General features: G+C 31.5%; 1 protein-coding gene across 4 annotated transcripts in view; it reads left to right on the forward strand.

Annotated features, from left to right (window-relative positions):
• LOC111714136 (uncharacterized) overlaps positions 1 to 26,384 on the forward strand; it is a 41,179-nt gene that overhangs the window by 7,336 nt on the left and 7,459 nt on the right. For all 4 annotated transcript variants that reach the window (XM_023489180.1, XM_023489181.1, XM_023489182.1 and 1 more), the window contains exons 6-26: positions 61 to 124; positions 949 to 989; positions 1,199 to 1,249; positions 1,635 to 1,687; positions 3,264 to 3,338; positions 4,058 to 4,082; positions 4,591 to 4,659; positions 5,220 to 5,320; positions 5,605 to 5,694; positions 6,032 to 6,167; positions 7,166 to 7,264; positions 8,071 to 8,179; positions 9,077 to 9,181; positions 9,615 to 9,706; positions 10,505 to 10,600; positions 11,709 to 11,795; positions 12,042 to 12,111; positions 15,103 to 15,152; positions 15,797 to 15,835; positions 16,617 to 16,700; positions 17,522 to 17,572. In XM_023489180.1, coding sequence (XP_023344948.1) covers positions 61 to 124; positions 949 to 989; positions 1,199 to 1,249; positions 1,635 to 1,687; positions 3,264 to 3,338; positions 4,058 to 4,082; positions 4,591 to 4,659; positions 5,220 to 5,320; positions 5,605 to 5,694; positions 6,032 to 6,167; positions 7,166 to 7,264; positions 8,071 to 8,179; positions 9,077 to 9,181; positions 9,615 to 9,706; positions 10,505 to 10,600; positions 11,709 to 11,795; positions 12,042 to 12,111; positions 15,103 to 15,152; positions 15,797 to 15,835; positions 16,617 to 16,700; positions 17,522 to 17,572 — 1,587 coding nt within the window. The remainder of the gene's footprint in view (positions 1 to 60; positions 125 to 948; positions 990 to 1,198; positions 1,250 to 1,634; positions 1,688 to 3,263; positions 3,339 to 4,057; positions 4,083 to 4,590; positions 4,660 to 5,219; positions 5,321 to 5,604; positions 5,695 to 6,031; positions 6,168 to 7,165; positions 7,265 to 8,070; positions 8,180 to 9,076; positions 9,182 to 9,614; positions 9,707 to 10,504; positions 10,601 to 11,708; positions 11,796 to 12,041; positions 12,112 to 15,102; positions 15,153 to 15,796; positions 15,836 to 16,616; positions 16,701 to 17,521; positions 17,573 to 26,384) is intronic.

Here is a 26,384-nt window from a genome sequence, read left to right on the forward strand (position 1 = left end):
ATTATTATTATTATTATTATTATTATTATTATTATTATTATTATAATTATTCTGTTAAAGGACGAAGAGGCAGTTTTGGATTTTTTAACAGACGAGGAAAATTTAGCAATGCCGGACAAAATAGGTAAATTTTACAAATTTTTCTTTTTCAAGAAATTAGCGCAGACCACAGTCAAGGAACTATATACAGGAACGCCAACTCAGATATACGCATTTTATGTACTGTACACTGTGGGAGGAATGTAAACAAACCAAGTGCCCCCACAGAAGTTGAAGGGAAAGGACCATAGATAAATAAATAAACATAGATAGCTTATGTACGCAAAATCACCAAGAATTATACAGTCCGCGAACTCATACTTCTAGGGGTCAAATTGTACTTCAATGATAAGCGGGGTGGTTTGGTGTTTTAATGGATTTCATAATTATTGAACCACTCAGGAGGGAATTTTATTTTACTGAGCAATATATCATATTGACGAGAACTGAAGAAGGGCATGGGAAGGACTAAACTAACTTAAATTTCTCTCTAGAGAACTCATGTACACCACAAGTTATACTCAATGACATAAGAACATCCAATGTTCACAACCGACCTGGCTAATCTATATAATAGGAATATCTTTAAAACATTTCTGTACATTTACATCTTTCAAGATGAAAAATGTCGTCTTATACGCAATCTATCTTTATCTATGGAAAGGACTAAAGCTCTGATGTGATATTACAGTCAAACAAAAAACAAGTTAATATATCAAGTTAGTGCGAATATATATGATTTTAGGCTTTCTGGTCAATATGAAAAATACAATAGCAATATTTTTTTATTTCACCCCTTGGACCCTTTTCTCTCAAAAATGATGCGTTGCCCCTTAATTCTTTGTTTTGATCTCCTCCCACTGGAGTACACAGATTTAACGCATAATATATCATCTTTTTACTATCTAGAGGATGTAAATGCAGAGGAGCTTTTAGACATCATTGAAGAGGTAAAATTCCATGCCTTCGTTTTTTTAATCTAGGAATCCACCTTTGCCTGGAAACTATTTTCCCTACAATATTTAGACAATGCTAAAAATATTCCTGTTTTTCTACTGAGTTTAGAGCACAAGTCAGTCAAGGGGTTCATGAGTTATGATCGGGCAAATACACCCAAAAAGAAATTATTACTTTATATGCATATTATGAATATTGTTAGGATCCATTGGTTGCTGTCTTCTTCTATGATGAGAGTAAGGCTAGTGCAAAGGTGAAATATTACATATTGTGTTAATGTATAAAATATTTTCAAAATTCGCGATGAGAACCAAGTTTTTGCTACAATTTATGGTTGTCTTATAGTTTCTATATCTTTACGTGACAACTTGATGTCGTAGACCTTTATTATTTCAAGTTATGTATACTGTTAGATCAAATAGTCTTATAGTTTCTATATCTTTACGTGACAACTTGATGTCGTAGACCTTTATTATTTCAAGTTATGAATACTGTTAGATCAAATAGTCTTATTTTTATTATAAGTTCCAATGCGGCTTTCAACATTTTTGAACAATACAATTGGCTTAGTTGTATTCAAATTACAAAAAGTTTGAAATCGCTGAACAATCCCTTTTTTGAAAAAAAAATATATTTAGGCTCTTGAGTACATGGAAAATATTGATGAGGAAACGGACATATTTAACATCAGGTATATATTAGGTCACTTGAAATTACGCTTACAGTCCCTTTAACCCTATAAAGGGGCCCTATATATGCCCACCCCCACCACATAGAAAAAGGACTTAGAGAATAGGTATAGGGTTGAAATACCTGGTCATAGCCCAATTGTCCAAACCAGGACAGTTCACTGAAAAAAATTAGACCGATTACCTGAATAGTCGGAGGCTAAGTAGGCTTAGAAAAAATGCAAAAAAATGAAAAAACTATTTTTTTGTTTTAAACAAATATCTAAGTGTAACACATGTTTCTACGTGCATTTTTCAAGGGCTTTTCTAAAATATAGTTTTTAGATCTGTAGCTTTTATTCGCAAAAAAGTTATGGGCTATTTTAGATTTTTTTTACACAGACCGGACTTTTTACCGCCCTGTACCCTACTCGATGCATAAAAAATGTTTCTTTCAAAAAATCATTTAAATTTCCATTCATTAAAAGTCACAACATTTCACAGTGACAGTGTCAAAAATGAGAGTGCAAGGACAAAAAATACTGGAAGGGGGTTGTCAACCCCCCCCCCCCCCCTACAGACTAGCCTTAAAAATCCATGTTCCTATTATTCTATTTTAAGCGAGTAAGAATATGTTTTACATATTTTTTTTTAATTTAGCCTTCATCTGTAAAGAACATCTTGCGTTTATTGTTTATTGCCTTGAACTGTCCTAATTTTGACTGCTATACATCTGTGTGTTGTCCTACATTTAATCTGAAACGAATATTTCTAAGATGTGCAGTTAGTCATAATAATTATTTATATCATTGGCTACAACTTAAAATCTGATAATATAATAATTGTTAAATTAATTTTCATCGTTTGTTATCCTCGTTTATTCCTTTAAGAAAACAAACGGTATCGGCTTGCAACCTTCATCAACTGCAAAGTGCATGCATTATCAAATAGATGATCAAGTACAATAGGTGGCAACAGAAAAAAAGATCAATTATACACGACGCCACAAGTGTCAAATATAACAAGGATAACGAAATTGGCTCACATTAGTTGACATGTTTTCCAAGATTTAATAAAAAAGGGTAAAAACAGAAACTAAAGAACACATAAAATTGCACTTTATTCTAAAATTATCACTACTAAGAGTGTACAAATTCTATGTTGCCATCTATTGTACTAGAATCTATTTGATTGGCTACATCTTAAAATCTGATAATATAATAATTGTTTAACTAATTTTCATCTTTTGTTATCCTCGTTAATTCCTTTAAGAAAACAAACGGTATTGGCTGCGTTCTTCATCAACTGCAAAGTGTATGCATTATAATATTTATTATATATCAAAAATATTGTAGAATTAATTTTGTTTTTCTACCTTCACATTTAATAATTTTGATTGCAGTTTTCCTTATTAAAGTCACAAATGGGTTTATGTAGTAGAAAAAAAGCTGTAAAATCTAAATGTTAGCAATTAAATGGAGGGTTACTTGAACTTTGTTTAACAGTCTCTTTAAATAAAACTGTTATAGGTTTCTACGTATCAAGGATCCGAGTCGGTTTATGATTTTTCTACAGCCCCTTTAAATAAAACTGTTATAGGTTTCTACGTATCAAGGATCCGGAGTTGGTTTATGATTTCTCCCTCACAAGCGTTCCTTCACTTGTCTACTTCAGGCAACAAAATGTTTTGAAAATAAAAAAATTAAAATGTTCTAAAAAGAAATTTAAACGCTTTCCTCAAACTGAAATTTTCCAAATAGATTCTAGTACAATAGAAGTCTTAGAAGAATTTGTACAATCTCAGAACAGTTGTGTCACTTCAGTTTTTGTTTCTGAAAAAATTATCAATAATAGGGATAATTTTAGAATAAAGTGATTTTCTTACAGTAAAATAACTGTAATTTTATGTGTTCTTTATTTCCTGTTTTTAAACTTTTTTATTTAATCTTGGAAAACACATCAACTAATGTGAGAAAATTTCGTATTCCTTGTTATATTTGACACTTGTGAGTGTGACGTCGTGTATAATTGGTTCATTTCTCTTTTGCCACCTACTTGATAATCTTTCTGAAATTTTCTAATCTCTGAGCCTTTACATTTATAAAGAGACTGCAGGGTAACTTTTTTTGGAACCTAAAACTTTTAATTTGCTCTAATTAATAGGTTAGCAACATGTGCCGGTTACAAAAATATAATGATCTGCAATTTAGAGATTGAGAATTGCTATAATTTTCTTTTTTTTATGAGGACTGATGAAAGTACTGCTATTGAAATGTATTTCCATTTCTTTAAACTTGTTTATTTTGCTTGTTACGTATATAAAAAGAACACATTGTACTTGTTAGGATTTTAGACAAAATTGTATTTTCTAAAAACATTTTATTTCTGAGTAGACACGAGATACCAGTAGTTTATGAGGTATGAGATTGTAGAACTATATATGTGTATTTATGTTAGCTAGCTGGCCAAACTGCGGGACCGAATTGGCTGTCTTTTTTTTAGAAAACTCATTGTACCCGGGGAGGGGGGGTAATATGCTTCAAAAATATCAGGGAAACGCAGGGCACTTCAGCTAGTACACAAATAAAACAAAAATAATTTTTATTTTTACAGAAATTATTAATTTTAGTTTTTACTTTGATGTTTTTGTAAACTTTAATTACTATGATCATGATGATCATTGATCCAATCCTTATATATTTATCAAAACTTTAGAGGAGAGGAAGACGACATTATTAAGTGTATTTGATGGTGTTACAACTCAAAAAGCTCACTTGTAACTTTTTGAATCAATAATTAAGTTAATAAGTCTGTTTACTCTGCAAAATTACCGTGTCTCATGTTAATTTAACTATTAAAAATTATGTCGTCTTCTTCTTCAAAGTTTTCTGGTTCTCCATGTGCAATGATAAATCTATTATTTCAGGGAGATTTATCTGATGAGTCTGAGATGCTGGAATGGTTAATTCAGCAACGAAGTGGGGCGGATGATAAGGTTTGAAACTAATATAGAACAAGTGCAAAGAAATAAAACTAATAGAGAAGAAGTCCCAGTAAATTATTTATTTACTACAGAAAAGTGTGGTATGTGAATCATCAAACTATGCTGAATCTTTTAGATAATTTGATTGGAGATGAAAATTTCTTATAATAGTGTAATTAATAAACTGAGTGAACCAGGACCAGCTGGACATCAATAAACTATGTATGATATAAGATAAGATAAAGTTTATTGCTAAAATAAATGTATCTGTATACAGATAGAGTTTACAATCACAAATTGATGATTATATTAACAGTACAAGTATAAAGCAATTAGGTGGAAAATAGCTCTTGGCTGTTTTGATTATTTTTTCCACCTAATGTTAGTAATAATAACAAAATATTTCAATTAAGTAGATTTAAGGAGAACGATTAGAGATCTAGATTAGAGATCTAGGACAAAGTGGAGCTAGTGAACCAGGACCAGCTGGATATCATTAAACTATGTATTCTAGGACAAGGTGGAACTAGTGAACCAGGACCAGCTGGATATCATTAAACTATGTATTCTAGGACCAGGTGGAGCTAGTGAACCAGGACCAGCTGGATATCATGGTTAGAAATGTTGACAGCCTTCTTGTTCTTTTTGTGGATAATACTAGGATGTCAAACAAGTAAAAGTTTTTGTTCATATTTTTATATTTAATTTTTTTCACTCTTAATTGTTCTCACAAATATAAGAAGTTTCACAAATTTAAAGATGGTATGTCACATGGTGTAAAAGTTTACATTAAGCAAAAGGTCTAAACGGTTTTTAAAAATATTTTGTCGATAAAACTAATAGAGATCAAAATTCCAAATTCCTATACTGTTAGAACCTCAATCAAACAAAATGACTATGGAAGACTAAAAGTGTGAATACCTAATTTCTTGTTTTGATATTTTTTCTGAATTTCAGAGTTTTTGACGTAATGGAGACTATTGATGATGATTGCGATGCTTTGGGAGTCAGTTTTGTTGCTGTCAGAGATAGAGCATTAGCTGCCAGGTAACCTAATAACCCCAAAATCATTAAAATAAGAAAGTTTCCGTCAACACATTCATGCAAGCTTAATTTATAAAAATGTGTTTGGTTGGTAGGGCAATTATACGAGTAAAAGCTTCCTTTTTATCATTCTCTTAACCCAGTTCTGCTAGTTTACTTTCGGATTTGGAAAGCCTTATAAATGCTTTGTCTGAATATTAAAATCTATGTTAATAATCTAACCACATAGTGTGTAAATGGAGAAAATAGTATGCATCATTAAGCAAAGGTGTGCAAAGTGCACAGCAGCTAATGATTACTTAAATGTATGTTTACAGTCCCTTTAAAAGGTTTTCTCTAGATATACTATTGATGAGTTCCCCTCCCTGGTGTACTTTGAACAGGAGATCCCAAGTGTATTCGACGGAGACCTGGAGAACGGGTCTGAGGTGCTTACTTGGGTTGTTGATCTACTTACTGGAGCTGATATTGAGGAGGTAGGTTCTTACTTGGGTTGTTGATCACTTACTGGAGCTGATATTGAGGAGGTAGGTTCTAACTTGGGTTGTTGATCTACTTACTGGAGCTGATATTGAGGAGGTAGGTTTTTACTTGGGTTGTTGATATTCTTACTGGAGCTGATATTGAGGAGGTAGGTTCTAACTTGGGTTCTTGATATTCTTACTGGAGCGGATATGAAGAAGGTAGGTTCTTACTTGGGTTGTTGATATTCTTACCGGAGCTGATATTGAGGAGGTAGATTCTCACTTGGGTTGTTTATATTCTTACTGAACCTGATATCGAGGTGGTAGGTTCTTACTTGGGTTGTTGATATTCTTACTGGAGCTGATATTGAGGAGGTAGGTTCTTATTTGGGTTGTTAATATTCTTACCGGAGCTGATATTGAAGAGGTAGGTTCTTATTTGGGTTGCTGATATTCTTACCAGAGCTGATATTGAAGAGGTAGGTTCTTATTTGGGTTGATTACCTACTGGAGCTGATTTTGAAGAGGTAGGTTCTAACTTGGGTTGTAGATCTACTTAATAGAGCTGACATTGAGGAGGTAGGTTCTCACTTGGGTTGTTGATATTCTTACTAAAGCTGATATTGAGGAGGTAGACAAGAAGCCACAACAATATACTAAAATCTAATTGTTCTGGTAAACCTTTAAAGTCCAGTTACAATGGTTAATACTCATGAACAGGATGAAGTTGCAAAACCTTTTTTTAGCTTAAGTTTTGAAGGACTAGACCAAATTTTGACACAACTTTTTTATATTTTCACGGAATCATTCTTAATTTTAACATGAAAATGCTCATTATCTATAAGAGAGACCTTCTTAATTTTGACCAAAATAATCGCCATTTATACAGAAATGTTTTAAAATTGACAGAAATGTTTTTATAATTTTGACAAAACCGTTAATAATTTTGACCAAATCTTTTTTAATTTTGACAAGGATTACTATTTTGATAGTTATACTGTAATGTTAAGGTGACAAACGAGATCTTGGATAGGTTTATATCAACCAGAAACTACCTTGCTGTTTTATTCTTCAAGGAAGGAGAAGAGGCATCAAACTCAGCTCTCCAGGTAAAAAGTTGTCTTTGTTTTCATCCCCAGTCAGAGTTTTTATATTTTTCTGTTTTGAATTTCTAAACTATTTATTTATATAATTTTCCATAAAAGGAAGATCGTTTCATTCTGACCTTGATTAACCATCCCTGGGATCATTTATTATCGAATAATGAAATAATTTGTCAGGTTTTGAAAATGACTAATGATGATCTTATTATTTGATTTTAAAGAAAATTGATGATGATATAGATGATCTAATTATTCGTATTTAAAGGAAATTGATGATGATCTTGACGAAGGAAATTGATGATGATCTTGACGATCTAATTATTCAAATTTAAAGGAAATTGATGATGATATGGATGATCTAATTATTCGTATTTAAAGGAAATTGATGATGATATAGACGATCTAATTATTTGAATTAAAGGAAATTGATGATGATATAGATGATCTAATTATTTGTATTTAAAGGAAATTGATGATGATCTTGACGATCTAATTATCTGAATTCAAAGGAAATTGATGATGATCTTGACGATCTAATTATTCGAATTTAAAGGAAATTGATGATGATATAGATGATCTAATTATTCGTATTTAAAGGAAATTGATGATGATCTTGACATTCTAATTATTCAGGGGAAATTGATGATGATTGATCTTATTGATCTAATTTTTCAGGTTTATGAGGAGATCATTGATAATTTAATTTTCCAGTTTTGGAGGAAATCAATCAGGAGATTGAGTATGATCTAAATGATATAATTATTTAGGTACTTGAAGAGATTGATGATGATATTGATGATATAATTATTTAGGTACTTGAAGAGATTGATGATGATCTTGACGAGCTTGGAATCATGTTTGTCAAAATAGATGACGAGAAGGAGGCAGAAGAATATGGAATCTCAAATCTTCCAGCAATAGGTAAATTTTTATAATTGTGTCGCATGTGAAAATTTACAAAACGAATTTTTTTTTGCTATTTTTGTTTAACCTCATTTCCACCATTCTCATTCATCCAATCGACATAAGAATGATTGTTCTTTATGCGTTTTCTGTTAACCCTATTGGGCTATCTTTGTCTAATATAGATAGGGGGTGGGGGAGTTTTCCACCCCCCTCCCTGTGATTTTGCCCTTAGAGTTGAGATAGTGGATTGTGATACATACATGTCCAACTTTTCAAGGCCTGCTCATTAAAAAAAATGTAGACCACTAACTTTAATGTTTAGGGTGTAAAGAAGGATTATTAAAAAGTTCAAAAAAATTTTATTTTTAACATTTTTAAAATTTTAACATATGACACATGTTGTCATATTCATTTTTCAAGGCCTTTTCAGATAATAAGGTTTAGCCATGAGCTTCATAATAAAAAATGATTTACCATTTCTGATTTTTTTTAACACCAACCCGCCGTTTGACAATTCTCCACCCTACCCTATGCATCAAAAAAAATTGTTTGGCAAAATTTGTTCACAACTATGATGTTAAAAAAGTGAAATAGTTTTAGCGTTCTAAAGTAAGCCATTTTTAAGTTATTTAGAATAAACCACACAGGGGGGGGGGTGGAAAATACCCCCAAACCATGATAGGGTTAATTAGAAATACTTGAAAATTAGAGGTCTAACGTCACTGAGCTTGCCTTGAAAAGTTGGTCTATGATTATAAATATTAAGTGCACCTCCATATCTTTACTCTAATACCTTTGCTATAAGGGGGTTTTATATTTGGAACCTGATATTGTAATCTTCAACTAATTGATCTAGAAAATGCATGTGTCAAAAATATAGAGATTTGACAAACATAATGTGTTTCTTTCTAGTTGTGTTTGAGAACGGTATCCCTAATCTGTATGATGGAGGGTTTGAGAATGGTGAAGATATTCTAGAGTGGATTGTAGCTGAGTCAAGTGGAGATCATACAATAGGTAAATAGAATAAGAGACTCTTCGAAATTTACAAATAGTTTTAAAAATTTTCGCTATTTACAAATAGGTAAAAAGACTATTCACAATTTAAAAATAGTTTGAAAAAGAACTCTTTGAAATACTTGAAGTCTAAGCAATTTTTTAAACTTCATTTTTTTTGCAAGAGCTAAAAACTTACATAATCTTGTTGGATTAACCAAAATCTTTGAATGTGTAAATAAGCGATAAAATTAGACCCCCCCCCCCCCATTCAGATTATGTTCAAAAATATGCAAAAGTCAACGGTAAACTTCAAACTGCCATTGCTTCCAACTACAGACCTCTTAGTGGTGTCCTTTGATTTCAAATATTGCATAGATTTCAAAATTCTAATCAAAAAATTATGAGAGCTGTAGTCTGTTTTTGACACCCTCTATTATTTTTTACTGTTTAGAATCAGTAACAGACAATATGTTGGATACTCTTGTTCTTGATCATGATCACGTAGCAGTCGTCTTCTATCAGAAGAATGATCCTCTTTCTCAGGTTAGTTGATCATGATCATGTAGCAGTCGTATTCTATCAGAATAATGATCCTCTTTCTCAAATTAGTTGATCATAAACATGTAGCAGTCGTCTTCTATCAGAAGAATGATCCTTTTTCTCAGGCTAGTTGATCATTGATCATGTAGCAGTCGTCTTCTATCAGAAGAATGATCCTCTTTCTCAGGTTAGTTGATCATTGATCATGTAGCAGTCGTATTCTATCAGAATAATGATCCTCTTTCTCATTGATCAGGGAAGAAAGATCTCAGAACTACCTCCCACTGCACTGCAGCTGGTTCAAATCACTGATTCAGAGTTAAATATTCCTGAGGATTTGAATCGATGAATCAGGATTTGAACCGTCAGTTCTAATTTATTAAATTCGGTCCCAGGAACCTCTATATGAAAAATATAAACAAATTATAAGAGATTATTCTAAAAAAAATATTATAAATATATCAATGATAACAATATTAATACTTACACAGGAGTTAATGGAGAGTCTAGAGTATATTGATGATGAATAATAACACTAATGATAATGATACAGGAGGTACTGGAGAGTCTAGAGTATATTGATAATGAATGATAACACTAATAATAATGATACAGGAGGTACTGGAGAGTCTACAGTATATTGATGATGAATAATAACACTAATAATAATGATACAGGAGGTACTGGAGAGTCTAGAGTTTATTGATGATGAATGATAACAATATTAATAATGACACAGGAGTTACTGGAGAGTCTAGAGTATATTGATGATGAATAATAACACTAATAATAATGATACAGGAGGTACTGGAGAGTCTAGAGCATATTGACGATGACGCTGTAAACTTCGAGTTCCCAATAAAATTGGTTCGAATGGATGATAAACAGGAGGCCAAGGTGATTTTACATTTTTTTTTAAATTCACGAAAAATGTAAGAGGGGAAAACGTGGGCCCCCAGTTTAGTTTCACTTTTTAAATCTTATTTTAAATAACGACAGCTTACATGGGAATCATTTTAAACAGTCTGCATGGGAGGGAATGATTAAAGTTGTATATATAACTCACAACAGTGCCTCTTTTTGGGGAACTTTAAAATACATTTCGTCATTTCTATGACTAAAAAAGCGTTGCATTTTTTTAATTCCCATACATCAGGTTACTTCCATAAAGAACTTGAAATTGAAAATAAACATTTTTTTAGCTAAACAAATAAATGTATATATATATCATTCATATGGGAAAATACGGCTCAGATCTAAGCTATCGTTGGGCCTTATTTACGGTTGGAGCTTTTGGATTTAAGCTGAATCTTATTATTCACAAAGCTGAGTTAAAAAAACCGGTTTAATATTCTATTTGGCGGATTTTCATGGTAGTAATTGGCGCACTCCAAGTTTTATGAGAATAAAATTCAACATTGAGCCTTATTCTCCACTAAAACCAAGCAAGGTCGGTTTTATTTCTATTGGGCCTAACTCCTTAAGTCGAGCCGAAGATGCTGCAGCTGTCAATCACGTGACACAAGTTGTCGTCAGAGTTGGGTCGAAGATTGGGTCTTAAAGTCGGGTTTAAGGAAATACGTAGTTTTTAAACCGTGGGCTCAGGAAAGGTAAATGGGTGCAGTGGTGAATTGTACATGTCATTTTACAAACTTAAGGTCACTTTAAAGATCCATTTGAAAATGATTTTTAACCTAATTCTACCCACGCAAGCCCGATGACTACAGTAAGACCCATAAAATTGTAGAATAGGAAGACGACTTGTCCACTCAAGTTATGGTTTAAAAAGTCAAATGAATTACGGCAATTTAAAATGTCTAGTTTTGTATGGGTCCCACTGTACAGTGTACATTCTTCATAAATGTGTGGTGTGTATTATATATTCTTCAGGAGTACGGTATTGGACATACCCTCATACCCTCCTCTACTGTACAGTGTATATGTACAGTGTTCACTGTACATTTTTCATAGCTGTAAAGTACATAATAAATTATATAAACTTCAGGAGTACGGTATTGAACAGTTTCCTACCCTGGTCTACTTCGATAAGATGATCCCTAATATATACAGTGGAAACCTTCTAGATAATCAGGTAAATAAATGGACTGCTCAATTCTTCAATTCAATTCTTTTGATCATAGTTTCTTATTGACCAATTTTTTTTTTCAGTTGTACAGTATAAATTTGAATTGGTTTGTTTACAGAATTATTATTCATTTTTTGTCCATTTTCAGTAAAAACACGGTAATTTTTCCAGAAAAAAATCAATAGTTCCGTAAAAAGCAATAATTAACATGGAAAAAAAAGGGACTGATTCCTTTAACAAATACTGCTCTAGGAGCTTTTAACCTGGATGACTGAACAAGCCTCAGGATCTCATATTGAAGATATTTCAAACGAAATTTTAGGTAAATATATAGTTCTAATAATATTCATCATCATTACTGTTATTACTATCATTATTAGTTTTATCATACTTTTTATTATTATTATTATTATTTTTATTAATGTTATTATTATTATTATTATTATTATTATTTTCATTTTTATTATTATTACTTTTATTACAATCATAATTATTATCATTTCATTATAAATTTTAATGTTATTATTATTATTATTATTATTATTAGTATTAGTATTAGTATTAGTATTAGTATTACTATTATTCTTATTATTATCATTTTCATAAAATATTGCTTTAGAAGACGCAAAAAAGTTACAAAAAATCACTCATCACGAACTCAAATTTTCTAATCTCTATATAGTCGCAACCTGATGTTCATAGACATTTAATACGTCAAACAATTTAATTTTTTGGACGAAACAGTTTAGAGTATGTGTTTAGTGAGTTCATTCCTTTTAGCGAATACTCTAAAAGACTGCACATTTGCTAACAAACAAAATGGTCACGGGCAGCTGTAGTACATTTGAATTTCCGAGCCAGGTCAACCTTTCCGGTCACAGTTTGTACTGTATCGCCCGGATATTGAGTAAATAAAGCAGACAATCGATAGGACTAGCCCATGACTATTTGGTGCAACAAGGTTGACGCGGTCAGACTTTGGGTATAATTTATTTTTACTTAAGGGTCAGAGGTGGGTGTGGTATAGAAATCAACAAAATGTAAATAGCAGTACATGAGAAGAGTCCAAAATTATGCTAAATAAATAGCCCGTCAACAAATACAGCTATAGCTGTAATTTAATGGGATCTTGAAACTTTGTGAGATTCAATCTTACTGGAAATCACGTTGAATAGTCTCAGCAAAACTTAATTTCAATGGAACTGAAAAAAAGAGATGCTTAATACTTTATAATAATCATAAAAAATGATTTTTGCGTTTGTGTCAACCAAGTCAGTGTCAAATATAACAGTTTAATGCAACAAAAAAATTTATCATAAAATGTGCCCTGGAAATTGCAATATGTTAATTATCAATAAAATCAAATAGATTATCAAGTACAATAGGTGACAACAAAGAACCAATTATTCACGACGTCACAAGTGTCAAATATAACAAGGAAAAATAAATATTCACACATTAGTTGGCATGTTTTCCAAAATTAAATAAAAAAATGTAAAATAAGAAAATAAAGAACACATAAAATTGCACTTATTTCATTGTAAGAAAAGCACTTTATTCTAAAATTATCACTATTATTTATAATTTTGTTGGACACAAAAACTAAGTTGACACTTATGACGTCAGAATACAGCTGTACTGAGAGTGTAAAAATTCTACGTTGCCATCTATTGTACTAGAATTTATTTGAATAAAAGCAAATATGTTTATAAAAAATACATACTTAAATATAGGTAAACATGGTATAAATTCTGATAGATCGAAGCCCAAAGAAATATTCACATCAGAATGGAAAACTTCATGTCAAGATGACAAAAGCTTGGATGATGATCGAAGCAAATCACCAAGAAACATCTAAAAAATGAAGCCATCCGAAAAAAGACAGAATCAGAAAATGGAAAAATTTGTTACACCATGTCAACGTGCAAATAGCTTTTATCAATTAAAATATATAAACTTATAATATGTAGATAGATGTTTATACAATTTTAATATATAAATTTGTAAAAAAAAACCTGTCAGTAAACTTAAAACATAGACAATCAATGAATCAACAAAATTATTATTAAAATGTAGACATAATTTCAAATAACCATCAATTAAAGAGAATGTAGACATAATTCCAAATAATCCTCAATTAAAGAGACTGTAGACATAATTTCAAATAACCCTCAATTAAAGAGAATGTAGACATAATTTCAAATAACCCTCAATTAAAGAGAATGTAGACATAATTCAAATAATCCTCAATTAAAGAGAATGTAGACATAATTTCAAATAACCCTCAATTAAAGAAAATGTAGACATAATTTCAAATAACCCTCAATTAAAGAGAATGTAGAATAATTTCAAATAACCCTCAATTAAAGAGTCTGTAGACATAATTTCAAATAACCTGAGTAACATTGACGAAAATATCGTCTTTTTCGAACTTGAAGATTGAGTGATAAAATCTTTAGAGATGAAAAAATAAAAACTGAGTTAGAAATACTAAGTTATCTCTTTTATCCTTGATCAAACTAGGGTTGAAAGAATATCGGTGTAATTTGGACATGATACTTGTCAAATGGATGGTAACCAAAGATAATATATATATAGATATGCAGGCAGGTAGAAACCTCCTTCCTAAATTGCTTGTAGCAGACAACTAATTTTTGAACCTCTGAGTTATTTAGGTACTTGAAGAGATTGATGATGATCTTGAATTTTCTCAAGACCTCTAAATTTATACCTGCCTGCATATCTATATATATATATATTATCTTTGATGGTAACTTTAAATTACGTTTAACTTTCTTTCCAAACTGAGAAATAAAAAAACGTATTTCCCAAGACTAGGGCTATAAATCTTCATATTCAGGGCTAGGAAAAGAGCACAGTGGGTCAGACACCAAAAATTTGGTGGATAATTGTTAAGATTACTGGGTTAAGTCGTATACAACTTAAAGAATCAATAAAAATAGTGTTTTAATTAAATTTGACAAAATTAGCGAAACTTTTTGCAATTGAATAAAGGAAATATTATAAAATTAGGTTGTAAATATAAAAATTACAAAATATAAAATAGGGTTGATATTGAAATAAAAAATAAATAAAAAAATTATAAAATTAAAAAAAGAAAGCAAATTAATCAAACAGTTTTAAATTTATGATAACACATCCACAGTATTGATTCAAAATCTAAACCAAAGCAGAATAGCAATATAGGCAATATAGTTTTTTTAATTGAAAAAGGTTTTACATATTTAATAAAACAAAATATTTAACGTTTAGGAATGAAAAAAAAATATATTTTTAACTGATTTTTGTTTAGAAATGCTTATTCGGAAACATGATGACGTAACAGTTTTCTTTTACACGAAGGTAAGAAAAATTAAAAATAAATTATAAAGACAACCATCATTCTAAATAAATCACATTGCACAAGCTTTTTAACAAACTTTTTGATATAACTGGTATTAGCAAAATTAGAGCCAAAATAGATTTCCATAAATGTATTTGGGAAGTCGGGAGTGTTGACCCCCCCTCTGTAATGATGTACTTTTGATGATCTACAAAATAGACGAGAATTTGACGAAAATTGAATTTCTAGATTGTTTAAAGTAAATACGTAATACTAGAAACTTTTATTTCTATTACTAGGCATTCAGCGCACCTTTGACCAATGCCTTTTTTCGAATTTAACTTTTGATTTTCAAGCCGCAATTTATAGATAGATTTCAAAAACTGTAACTGTAAAATGTTTCACTTTAGACCATTAACCTTCCCTGGGTATAAGTTGCCCAAAAAAATTTTGACCCGTGGCCGAATTTAAAGAATTTGAACGGCAGTTTAAATTTAAGCCGCGGTTTAAATATGGTTGGTTCCACTTAAAATTGTATCAAATGTTTCAAGATTTAAACCGGCGCTTAATTAAAACCGGGTTTTGGCGGGTTTAAACCGTGGCTCAAATCTTTAAATTCCATCTCCGATCGGTTTAATTTGAATGCTTGTTATTTTCTTTACAGGGTGTCAAAGGAGAAGCGAGACTAGTGGAAGGACTTGAGGTAGAAAATTTATTTAAAGCCATGGAAAGTTAAGATTAGAGGTAGTTGATCTCGGTAGGATTGATTCAACTACTTGGTCAAATACTGATTAACAGGTAGTTGAATTACTTCACTCTATTTATAAATTCCTATCTTCAGTAAATTTGTTACCAACTTATAACTATATTGGTTTAACTTAAAACCCGCTGTACAGTCTATATATAATCAAACGTACTGATTGCTGTACATAAGACATTGCAGTAAGTATTTCAGGAGGATGGAATATATGTACAGCTAGGATTGCTGATATATATTCCAGGAGGTTGATCATATACTTGAGGAGGAAGGAATAAGGTTAGGATTGATGATATATTCCAGGAGGTTGATCATATACTTGAGGAGGATGGAATATGGTTAGGATTGATGCTATATATTCCAGGAGGTTGATCATATACTTGAGGAGGATGGAATATGGTTAGGATTGATGCTACATATTCCAGGAGGTTGATCATATACTAGAGGAGGATGGAATATGGTTAGGATTGATGACATATATTCCAGGAGGTTGATCATATACTATAGGAGGATGGTATATGGTTAGGATTGATGATATATTACAGGAGGTTGATCAAATACTAGAGGAGGATGGAATATGGTTAAGATTGATGATATATATTCCAGGAGGTTGATCATATACTAGAGGAGGATGGAATATGGTTTGGATTGATAATATATATTCCAGGAGGTTGATCATATACTAGAGGAGGATGGAATATGGTATGATTGATGATATATATTCCAGGAGGTTGATCATATACTAGAGGAGGATGGGATACCCCTGGTTAGAATTGATGATCCTCTGGAGGCCGATAAGTGGGGTTTAGAGGTCAGTATACAGATCAGATTAATGAACAGTGTTCCATTGGATTTATTAGAAATTTTATTTTCGAATTTAAGGAAATTTTTAATCTCAACATTGCTCTGATAGAACCTCTTTACAAACGACGATTTTTACATTTTAATGTTTAATTCACCTATAGCAAATACACACGGTTAAAGTTATTTAACAACTTTATAAAACGAAAAAATTGGAACGGATATGTCCAGGAATCATATTGTATTAGTGTGATGTACTGCGTATAGTTTGTGAACATTTACATGAATTGTACACTTTGAACTCCCTTTTAGACTGAAAGGGACTGACAAATTTCATACCGTTGGATTGTTTAAATTCCACTCTAATATAGTCTATTCTCTTTGTGAATATATCTCAGAAAATCTTTGGAAAAAAAATCTTAATTGATTTTTCGCATTTTTCTATAATAATTAAAATAAGAAAAATGTTGAAAAAAAACTTTAGTACTTATAAAAAATAAAGGAATACAAAATGTCAATTAATCTTCTAAAGGAATTGAGTCTTTGCCAAAACCTCAGATATTCTAATCTTCGAACCCAATACTGTAGACCATAGATATTTCAAAATATAAATTATATTAGATCAAATATTTTTAGTTTGTAATATCAAAGGTTTACACCATAAACTTACAAAAAAAGGATTCGAAAATCTGATTTTGTGGCGAAGACTCAATTGCTTTCAAAGAAAACATCCTGTGAAATGTAAAATAAATTCCTTTATGCAATTGGTAATATAGTCTGATTAAAATCATATATATTGTGTGGATGTTAATTTGTTTTTATATTTTCAAGGTTGTTCCTGGTATTGTACATTTCCAGTATAAGGAACCTCATTTATTCAAGGTAATTCTAAAGAGACTGTTCCTGGTATTGTACATTTCCAGTGTAAGGAACCCCATATATTCAAGGTAATTCTAAAGAGACTGTTCCTGGTATTGTACATTTCCAGTATAAGGAACCTCATTTATTCAAGGTAATTCTAAAGAGACTGTTTCTGGTANCTCTTAGAAACTGTCTACATACTCTGTCTATTGAAGATCGTAGAATGGTTGATAGAAACTAGAAACTCTTAGAAACTGTCTACATACTCTGTCTATAGAAGATCGTAGAATGGTTGATAGAAACTAGAAACTCTTAGAAACTGTCTACATACTCTGTCTATAAAAGATCGAAGAATGGTTGATAGAAACTAGAAACTCTTAGAAACTGTCTACGTACTCTGTCTATAGAAGATCGAAGAATGGTTGATAGAAACTAGAAACTCTAAGAAACTGTCTATACATACTCGGTCTATAGAAGATCGTAGAATGGTTGATAGAAACTATAAACTTCTAGAAACTGTCTACGTACTCTGTCTATAAAAGATCGTAGAATGGTTGATAGAAACTATAAACTCTTAGAAACTGTCTACAAAGGAACCCCATATATTCAAGGTAATTCTAATGGGACTGTTCCTGGTATTGTACATTTCCAGTATAAGGAACCTCACATATTCAAGGTAATCCTAAAGGGACTGTATGCAGGCGTAAATTCACGGATCTCTGTTTAGTATAAATGAGATATTCGTTATTTGTATTGAACAAAATGATAATTCATAGTTGTGGTTTCTCTAAAAGAGTGACTGGCAAAGTTTTAGATGTAAACTGCAGAAAAAATTAAGGAACCGTCAACACTCAACATGTTTTATAACAGAAAAACAATGATATGTGACTCATTGTTGGTCAGAGAGAGGGTTAAAACTAGTGTTATTGAACTAGACATTCCAATCTTAAAATGGAGCTCACTGTCCGCTGTACGGTACAATATCTTTGGTCAGTGTACGGCAGAATACTGCAGTACACACCGAAAGCTTAGTTGAGGGATCAGTTAAAAGCAAAGACTACACAGACTGCTTATCTCCATTCACAGAGTGCATGGGCTAAGCAGGCCTAAGTTGACCCGGCAAGACATGCTACGTTTTTACGATAGGTTTGTAGAGTGCTATCTCACGGCCACTTGTTGAACATTTTACCCATAGGGGTAAAGTTTTACAAATATTAAAGAAATACTCCAATTTTAAACATGTTACATAACATTTATGAATTCAGTCTATTTTTGAAGATTTTGTGTAGGATCCTTAAATATTCCTGAATACAGACGTTACTGACTGGTCGTGTACATTACTTGTGCAAAATAGAATATGCTTAATTAAAATATTTTAATTGTGTGTTTTAGGGCGATCTGACAAATGTGAAGAAGATCGTAGAATGGGTGATAGAAACTAGAAACTCTTAGAAACTGTCTACATACTCTGTCAATAGAAGATCGAAGAATGAGATCGAAGAATGGTTGATAGAAACTAGAAACTCTTAGAAACTGTCTATATACTCTGTCTATAAAAGATCGAAGAATGGTTGATAGAAACTATAGAAACTCTTAGAAACTGTCTACATAGTACAGTTGTAAGCCTATATACCAATATTTTAGTGAAGCTTTGCTTACTTTCCAGCTTGCATGTAAACAAAGGGAAGCTGTCATAATCAAAAGAGGAAATATTTTGTTTTAGAGATTTTAATGTTTAATGTCATACACACATATTGGATAACTTTAAATGGTTTTTTTTGTGGGGGATATTTAACACTGATATGACACAGCTTCTATAAAATATGCAGTACGCACTTTGATAACATTTGCACTGCATGTGTACTTCATATCCATGTGCTTAAATTCAGGGCATATATACCCCACACAATTTATTTGAGAAAATAAACAGTTAATTCTTTATATAAAACCAATCCATTTTGTTTCATAAAATAAACATTATTTTTATAGCAAAGATTATTTGCCCGGCAACACACAGCTTCCCTTTGTTTACATGAAAGCTGGATAGAAAGCAAAGATGTGCTATAATGTCGTCTGTGTTATATTGGTAAATAGGCTAACCACTGTTCATACTCAGCCCCAATTAAGCAATCTATTTATATAGGACCTCAAAACCATTTAAAATTATAACTAAGCCATTATAATGTTTTATTGTTAAACATTAGTGAACATAATTTTATGTGAGTTGCTTGCCCAAAAAAAAATGAAACTTTTTTTTCTAAGTAATATTGAGGAATTTATTGTCGTTTTTCTAGTTCTAATTTTCAAATTCTTCCAAGTCACTTCCAAAAAAAAACACAATTCAAAATGATATATTTTTAGATGGAAAAACAAAGATATCTTCATCTTTTAGCTCAAAGGATCGTAATTGATTAAGATTAAAGTTAAATAAAAGTTGAAATCGTACCCCAATACATGTTATTTAAAAAAAATTGTGATGCATAGGATCAATGAAATATTGTTTATTATATAAAATACAAACCCTAAGAAACAGCTATTTATCTATAAATACACTTTGCGAGTCATAGCCCTCACTTTAGGTCTAGAACCGGGCTTTTAAACTAACTGCTTTAATCCTCAGGCACGCTGCCTGAGAGACTACTTTTTCCTGTAACAAACTAAATCATTGTTCTGACCCGCTTTCAGTTGTCATATTTTGATAATATTTAGCTTTTAGGAAAGCCTATGACATAAGGATACTGATTGCACAAATTTTGCAAAGACTTTTTTGAAATTTTCACTTTTTTCGTTTTTCTTAATTACACAGTTGGTTATTTAAAGTTTTGCAAATTTGTAGTGCATATTTGAAATGGCATGGTCAAGGGCTTTTCAAAAATGAATATTTTATCATTTTTTGGAATTTTTTTGTTGCAAACATTTGTACCTCAGTGAAACCCTTAATAACGAATACATCGAAAGAATTCATCAAACGTCGTATTCTTCACTTTCTGATCATGGAATGTTGCAGATATTTAGTTTTTAATTAAATGATTATATGGAACTCTTTAAAACTGTTCCAGCATATTCATGGCTATTTATTTATTTTCGCAAATACTGAAATTTACGTAATATAGTATAAAACACATTGAAAAATTGTCAAGACGACATTTGATAAATTCTTCCGATGTATTCGTTATTTCCCTGTATATAACTGGATTTTGCAGTAGTCCAGTTGATTTGACACCAACTTTTTAATTCAGAAGTTACAAAAATGAAAACGACTTTCAGAAAATCCTTTACCTGAGGATTTTAAAAGATGTCAATTTTCACTTAACCTTACATCCAAAGTAGTGCATATAATATATTTCTTTTATAGGAAAATGTTATCATAAACTTTGGAATTTTATTCAGTGTTCTGAGAGTTCTGCAAGGAAAAGATTTTTTTATCAATTTCTTGTTGACAATAAAATTAAAAATGCTACCAATCTAATGCTATGTGAGTGTGACAATCGCTCAAAATAAGAAACTTTTGTCTGTCTGAACGACATCTTTACATTATTGTTTACAATTACATTATTATAAACAACAAAGTTTGAGAAAAAAATCTCATAAGAATGCCTGTCTCTTTTCACAGACAAAAATGATTTTAGGCATTTTGGATTGAAAGAATATGAGAGATATGGTTGCCTAGAGATATGGTTGCTTAGAGATATGATTGCCTAGAGATAAGGTTTCCTATAGATAAGGTTTCCTAGAGATATGGTTTCCTGGAGATATGATTTCCTGGAGCTATGGTTTCCTAGAGATATGGTTTCCTAGAGATATGGTTGCCTACAGATATGGTTGCCTAGAGATAAGGCTTCCTAGAGATATGGTTGCCTAGAGATATGGTTGCTTAGAGATATGGTTGCCTAGGGATAAGGTTTCCTAGAGATATGGTTGCCTACAGATATGGTTGCCTAGAGATATGGTTGCTTAGAGATAAGGTTTCCTAGAGATATGGTTGCCTAGAGATATGGTTGCTTAGAGATATGGTTGCCAAGAGATAAGGTTTCCTAGAGATATGGTTGCCTAGAGATATGGTTGCCTAGAGATATGGTTGCTTAGAGATAAGGTTTCCTAGAGATATGGTTGCCTAGAGATATGGTTGCCTAGAGATATGGTTGCCTAGAGATAAGGTTTCCTGGAAATATGATTTCCTGGAGATATGGTTTCCTAGAGATGCGGCTTTCTGAAGATATGGTTTCCTAGAGATATGGTTGCCTAGAGATATGGTTGCCTAGAGATATGGTTGCCTAATGATATGGTTGCCTAGAGATATGGTTTCCTGGAGATATGGTTTCCTGGAGATATGGTTTCCTGGAGATATGGTTCCCAAGAGATATGGTTTCCTAGAGATAAGGTTTCCTAGAGATATGGTTTCCTGGAGATATGGTTTCCTGGAGATATGGTTTCCTGGAGATATGGTTTCCTGGAGATATGGTTTCCTAGAGATATGGTTTCCTGGAGATATGGTTTCCAGGAGATATGGTTTCCTGGAGATATGATTGACTAGAGATATGGTTTCCTAGAGATAAGGTTTCCTAGAGATATGGTTTCCTGGAGATATGGTTTCCTGGAGATATGGTTTCCTTGAGATATGGTTTCCTAAAGATAAGGTTTCCTAGAGATATGGTTTCCTAGAGATAAGGTTTCCTAGAGATAAGGTTTCCTGGAGATATGGTTTTCTGGAGATATGGTTTTCTAGAGATATGGTTTCCTTAAGATATGGTTTCCTAGAGATAAGGTTTCCTAGAGATAAGGTTTCCTGGAGATATGGTTTTCTGGAGATATGGTTTTCTAGAGATATGGTTTCCTTAAGATATGGTTTCCTAGAGATATGGTTTCCTTGAGATATGGTTTCCTGGAGATATGGTGTCCTAGAGATATGGTTTCCTAGAGATTTGGTTTCCTAAATATTGACAAGAAATTGCCAAACACTATATATAGTGTACACTATGATGTAGGTATAAATGGGTAAATATTTTTCTATCTGAAAATTTCTAATGCATCATTTTTGTTACGTTAATATTATTTGCTGATTTATGCATCTGAGACAAACATGGAAATTGTCTGAATTTAACATATTTCTTAATAAATACAACGCAATTTACCTCATGTTTACTCGGCATAAGATTTAAAGGGAACCTTTTTTAAATGGACTTGAAACTCTATTATTGGTAGCTTTGAATTATACGTGTACATTGACATTCCCTTTAATGTTATAAATCCAAGAGTTTTATGGTTTCAAGGTTACTAAATACTAAATCTTGGAGGAGTGTACTGTATAGTGTATGCTCCACTTATTTGTATTAACAATGAAACTTATTGGGCATTATTAATCTACAGGGGTACACAAAAAGGAATGTTATTCGTCATTCTTGCAATTAGCAGTGCATATGGGGGGGGGTGAAGGGGGAAGTCCCCCTGGAAAAAAATTGGGACACGCAACACATTTTCTAGTTCCATGCATTTGGTTTTAGCAATTTGGATAAATAAATGACTAAAATACTTTTTTAGAATTTCAGAGGGCTGGGGAGGGGGGGAGGGTGTTAATTTCGACGTCTTGAAAATGTTGTATAATTAAATTCAAGGAAGTTTACCGGAAAACTTTTTGGAACAATCAAACATGACAGAAACCGATAACTGAATAAATTAACTATTTTTCGGCGATAAGAGTTATTTTAATTTTTTCAACAGTTGTTCCCAAACAACAAACTAATTTCTAATTTTTGGTCCGGGTTATTAAATGATTGTAAAAAACTCAGTATTTACACAATATACATCGCAAAAAACGTCTTAGTGATATCAAACAATTTTTTCTGTAATAATTCTAGATATAAAAACATAATGAATAATAAGGATTTTCTCTTGTTCCAGGATCCGACACTACTGATTTGTGGATTTTATAATCCTCTTTCTGGGATTTCTGGGATTTCTGGGTTTTTAAGGCGCTTTTCGCCCATCTTCTATTTCAATTGTGATTAGTTTTTTTCTTGTATACATTGTAAAACAATGATTTTGAAATTACTAATCAAAGGACTCTTTGCCACAAATTCAGTTTTTGTAAAACCTACATCTTTGCAACCTTATGATGTAAACCTTTGATATTTCAAACTTACGGTATTTGATCTCATAGCATTCATAGTTTGAAATATTAAAGGTCTACGAAATTGGGTTGCAACGATATTGAAATTAGAAAATTAGAGTTTGTGGCAAAAACTCAATTCCTTTAGTGTAAAGTACAGGTGGTTACACATTAAGGTTATTTCTAGAGCATATAAACCTATTGTAGCAGAATAATCTGATAAATCTCAATAATCTGGAATACTACTTGACAAGGTCTTTACTTTACAAGGTCCAGGAATATTCAGTTTCTAGCCAAACCTTCACCTGTAAACACACACAAATCAAAACAAAGGGACTGTTAATGAAAATATGCGGGGGTATAGGATTAATTACAATTGAAATTGATAGCGAGCGCAACCATTTATACTACTATGGTATATGTCCTGTCGCTATGAACGGAGAAATCTAATGATGAATTTTAATTTTCTTAAGTTGCACCAAATTTTAATTTTCATTAACAGTCCCAGTAAACTTTGTAAAAAATCTTTTTAAAAAAAACAATTTGAAGATTTTTTTTTTTTTCACTTTTTTTGTCTAAACGTTACAGGATATTACAATTGTTATTTAATTGAATTAAGACTTTTTATTATTCAAGCTATTTATTTGAAAAAAATATGATATTAATTTTTCTTAAAATTCTTCAAATAAGAAACAATCCGAACTATTCTGAAGAAGGATCAAAATTTTTTTTTTTAGAAAAATGCATTTCCTCATTCTTTTGTTTCTTGGAATCTCTCAAAGGGTAATTAATTGTTGCGATTATAGCATTCTAAAGTTAACCCTTACAGGGACTGTAAGCGTAATTTTATCTGACCTTGTGTGCAAAGATGACAATGCACGAGCTGGGTAACCTTGAAAGCTTTGTCTGATCAAGTATAGATTGGATAAAGATTATTTTGTTTATTTTAACTGTATTTTTTGTTGCGGTTTCTCTGCAAAAGTGACTTGCGCATTTCTTGTTTGTAAACAGCACAATATCTGTAATAACTTGCAAATATTATTTTGGCAGACGTCATGTAATTAATAGTCGACATTAGACGTAATTTTTATCCTAAACAGGCTTGGGGGGCCGTTTGACACCCCCCCCCCTCTAGTTTTTTTTGCCCTAGCACTTGAATTTTCGACCTATTACCGTGAAATGTTTACTTTTAATAAATAGAAATTTATAGGATTTTTGTAATTTTTTTTATGCATAGGGTAAAGTACAGGGCAATTAAAAGTCTGGTCTGTGTAAAAAATAATCTAAAATAGCCCGTAACTTTTTTGTGACTAAAGCTACAGATGCAAAAACTATATTTTTGAAAAGCCATTGAAAAATGGATTAGACACACTTTGATATTTGTTTAAACCAGGACATGATCCACTCGGCTACAATCTCGTGAACTATCAACGCCACTAACACTGGGCGCAATCTTGTTTGCTATGTCAACTGGGGAAAATAGCGATCTATTGACCAATTTCTCATATAAGACACAATCTCAATTTGTATGTTTCAACGAAACCATGATTACTCTCAACACTGTAATCAAAGCAGAGTTTTATATGTTACCAGTTAAACTCAATAGACATAATTACAATTCCTCCGTCGTTATCATATATCACATGATTAAGACGATCGACATGTTAGGTATTACAGCTGTACAGTTGAAATACGCCCAATTAAGATGTACGTTATTATATATATCACATGATTTAAGCTAATCATGCTGTGTATTCATTTCATTGGGTTTTACGTAAAATTTTACAAACGTAGATAGTTAATAATGTACAACATACTTCAGGTTTACAAAATATCATGTTTACTCAATATGTATTACATGTTGTCAAAATTGAACGCGTTTACTTTTTTTTAGAAAAACAGAAATATAAAGGTTACCTTTATATATAGAGAGAGAGAATAAGAAATTCTTTAAATGAAGGGTAGGTTGATCTTGCCTATACGAGTCTATAATCCCTTTAAATTAGAATCATTTGATAATTTGGTCACCCTAATGTACAATCTGTTTTAAGTTTAGTAAGTTTATTTAGTTTAAACATTATACAACACAGAGGGTAGCAGTTGGGAAATTAACATTACTTTGTTTAATACCTAGTTCAAACTTATTCATTCATTCATTCATTTATACAATCCTTTCATCCATTGATTACTTTGTTTAATACCTGGTTCAAACTTATTCATTCATTCATTTATTTATACAATCCTTTCATCCATTGATTATACTTTGTTTAATACCTGATTCAAACCTATTCATTCATTCATTCATTCATTTATACAATCTTTCGTCCATTGATTACTTTGTTTAATACCTGATTCAAACCTATTCATTCATTCATTTATACAATCCCTTCATCCATTGATTACTTTGTTTAATACCTGTTTCAAACTTATTCATTCATTCATTTATTCATTTATACAATCCTTTCATCCATTGATTACTTTGTTTAATACCTGATTCAAACTTATTCATTCATTCATTTATACCCATCCTTTCATTCATCCTTTCATCCACCTAGTGATTACTTTTTTTTAATACCTGATTCAAACGTATTCATTCATATACACTTATTAATTACTTTTTTCAATACATGATTCACACTTATTAATTCATTTATTCATTTATACCCTTATTCATTGATTACTTTGTTTGATACCTGATTCACACTTATACAATTAATTCATTCATTT

Source organism: Eurytemora carolleeae, unplaced genomic scaffold (genome assembly GCF_000591075.1).
Source record: "Eurytemora carolleeae unplaced genomic scaffold, Eaff_2.0 scaffold1493, whole genome shotgun sequence".
Classification (NCBI taxonomy): domain Eukaryota; kingdom Metazoa; phylum Arthropoda; class Copepoda; order Calanoida; family Temoridae; genus Eurytemora; species Eurytemora carolleeae.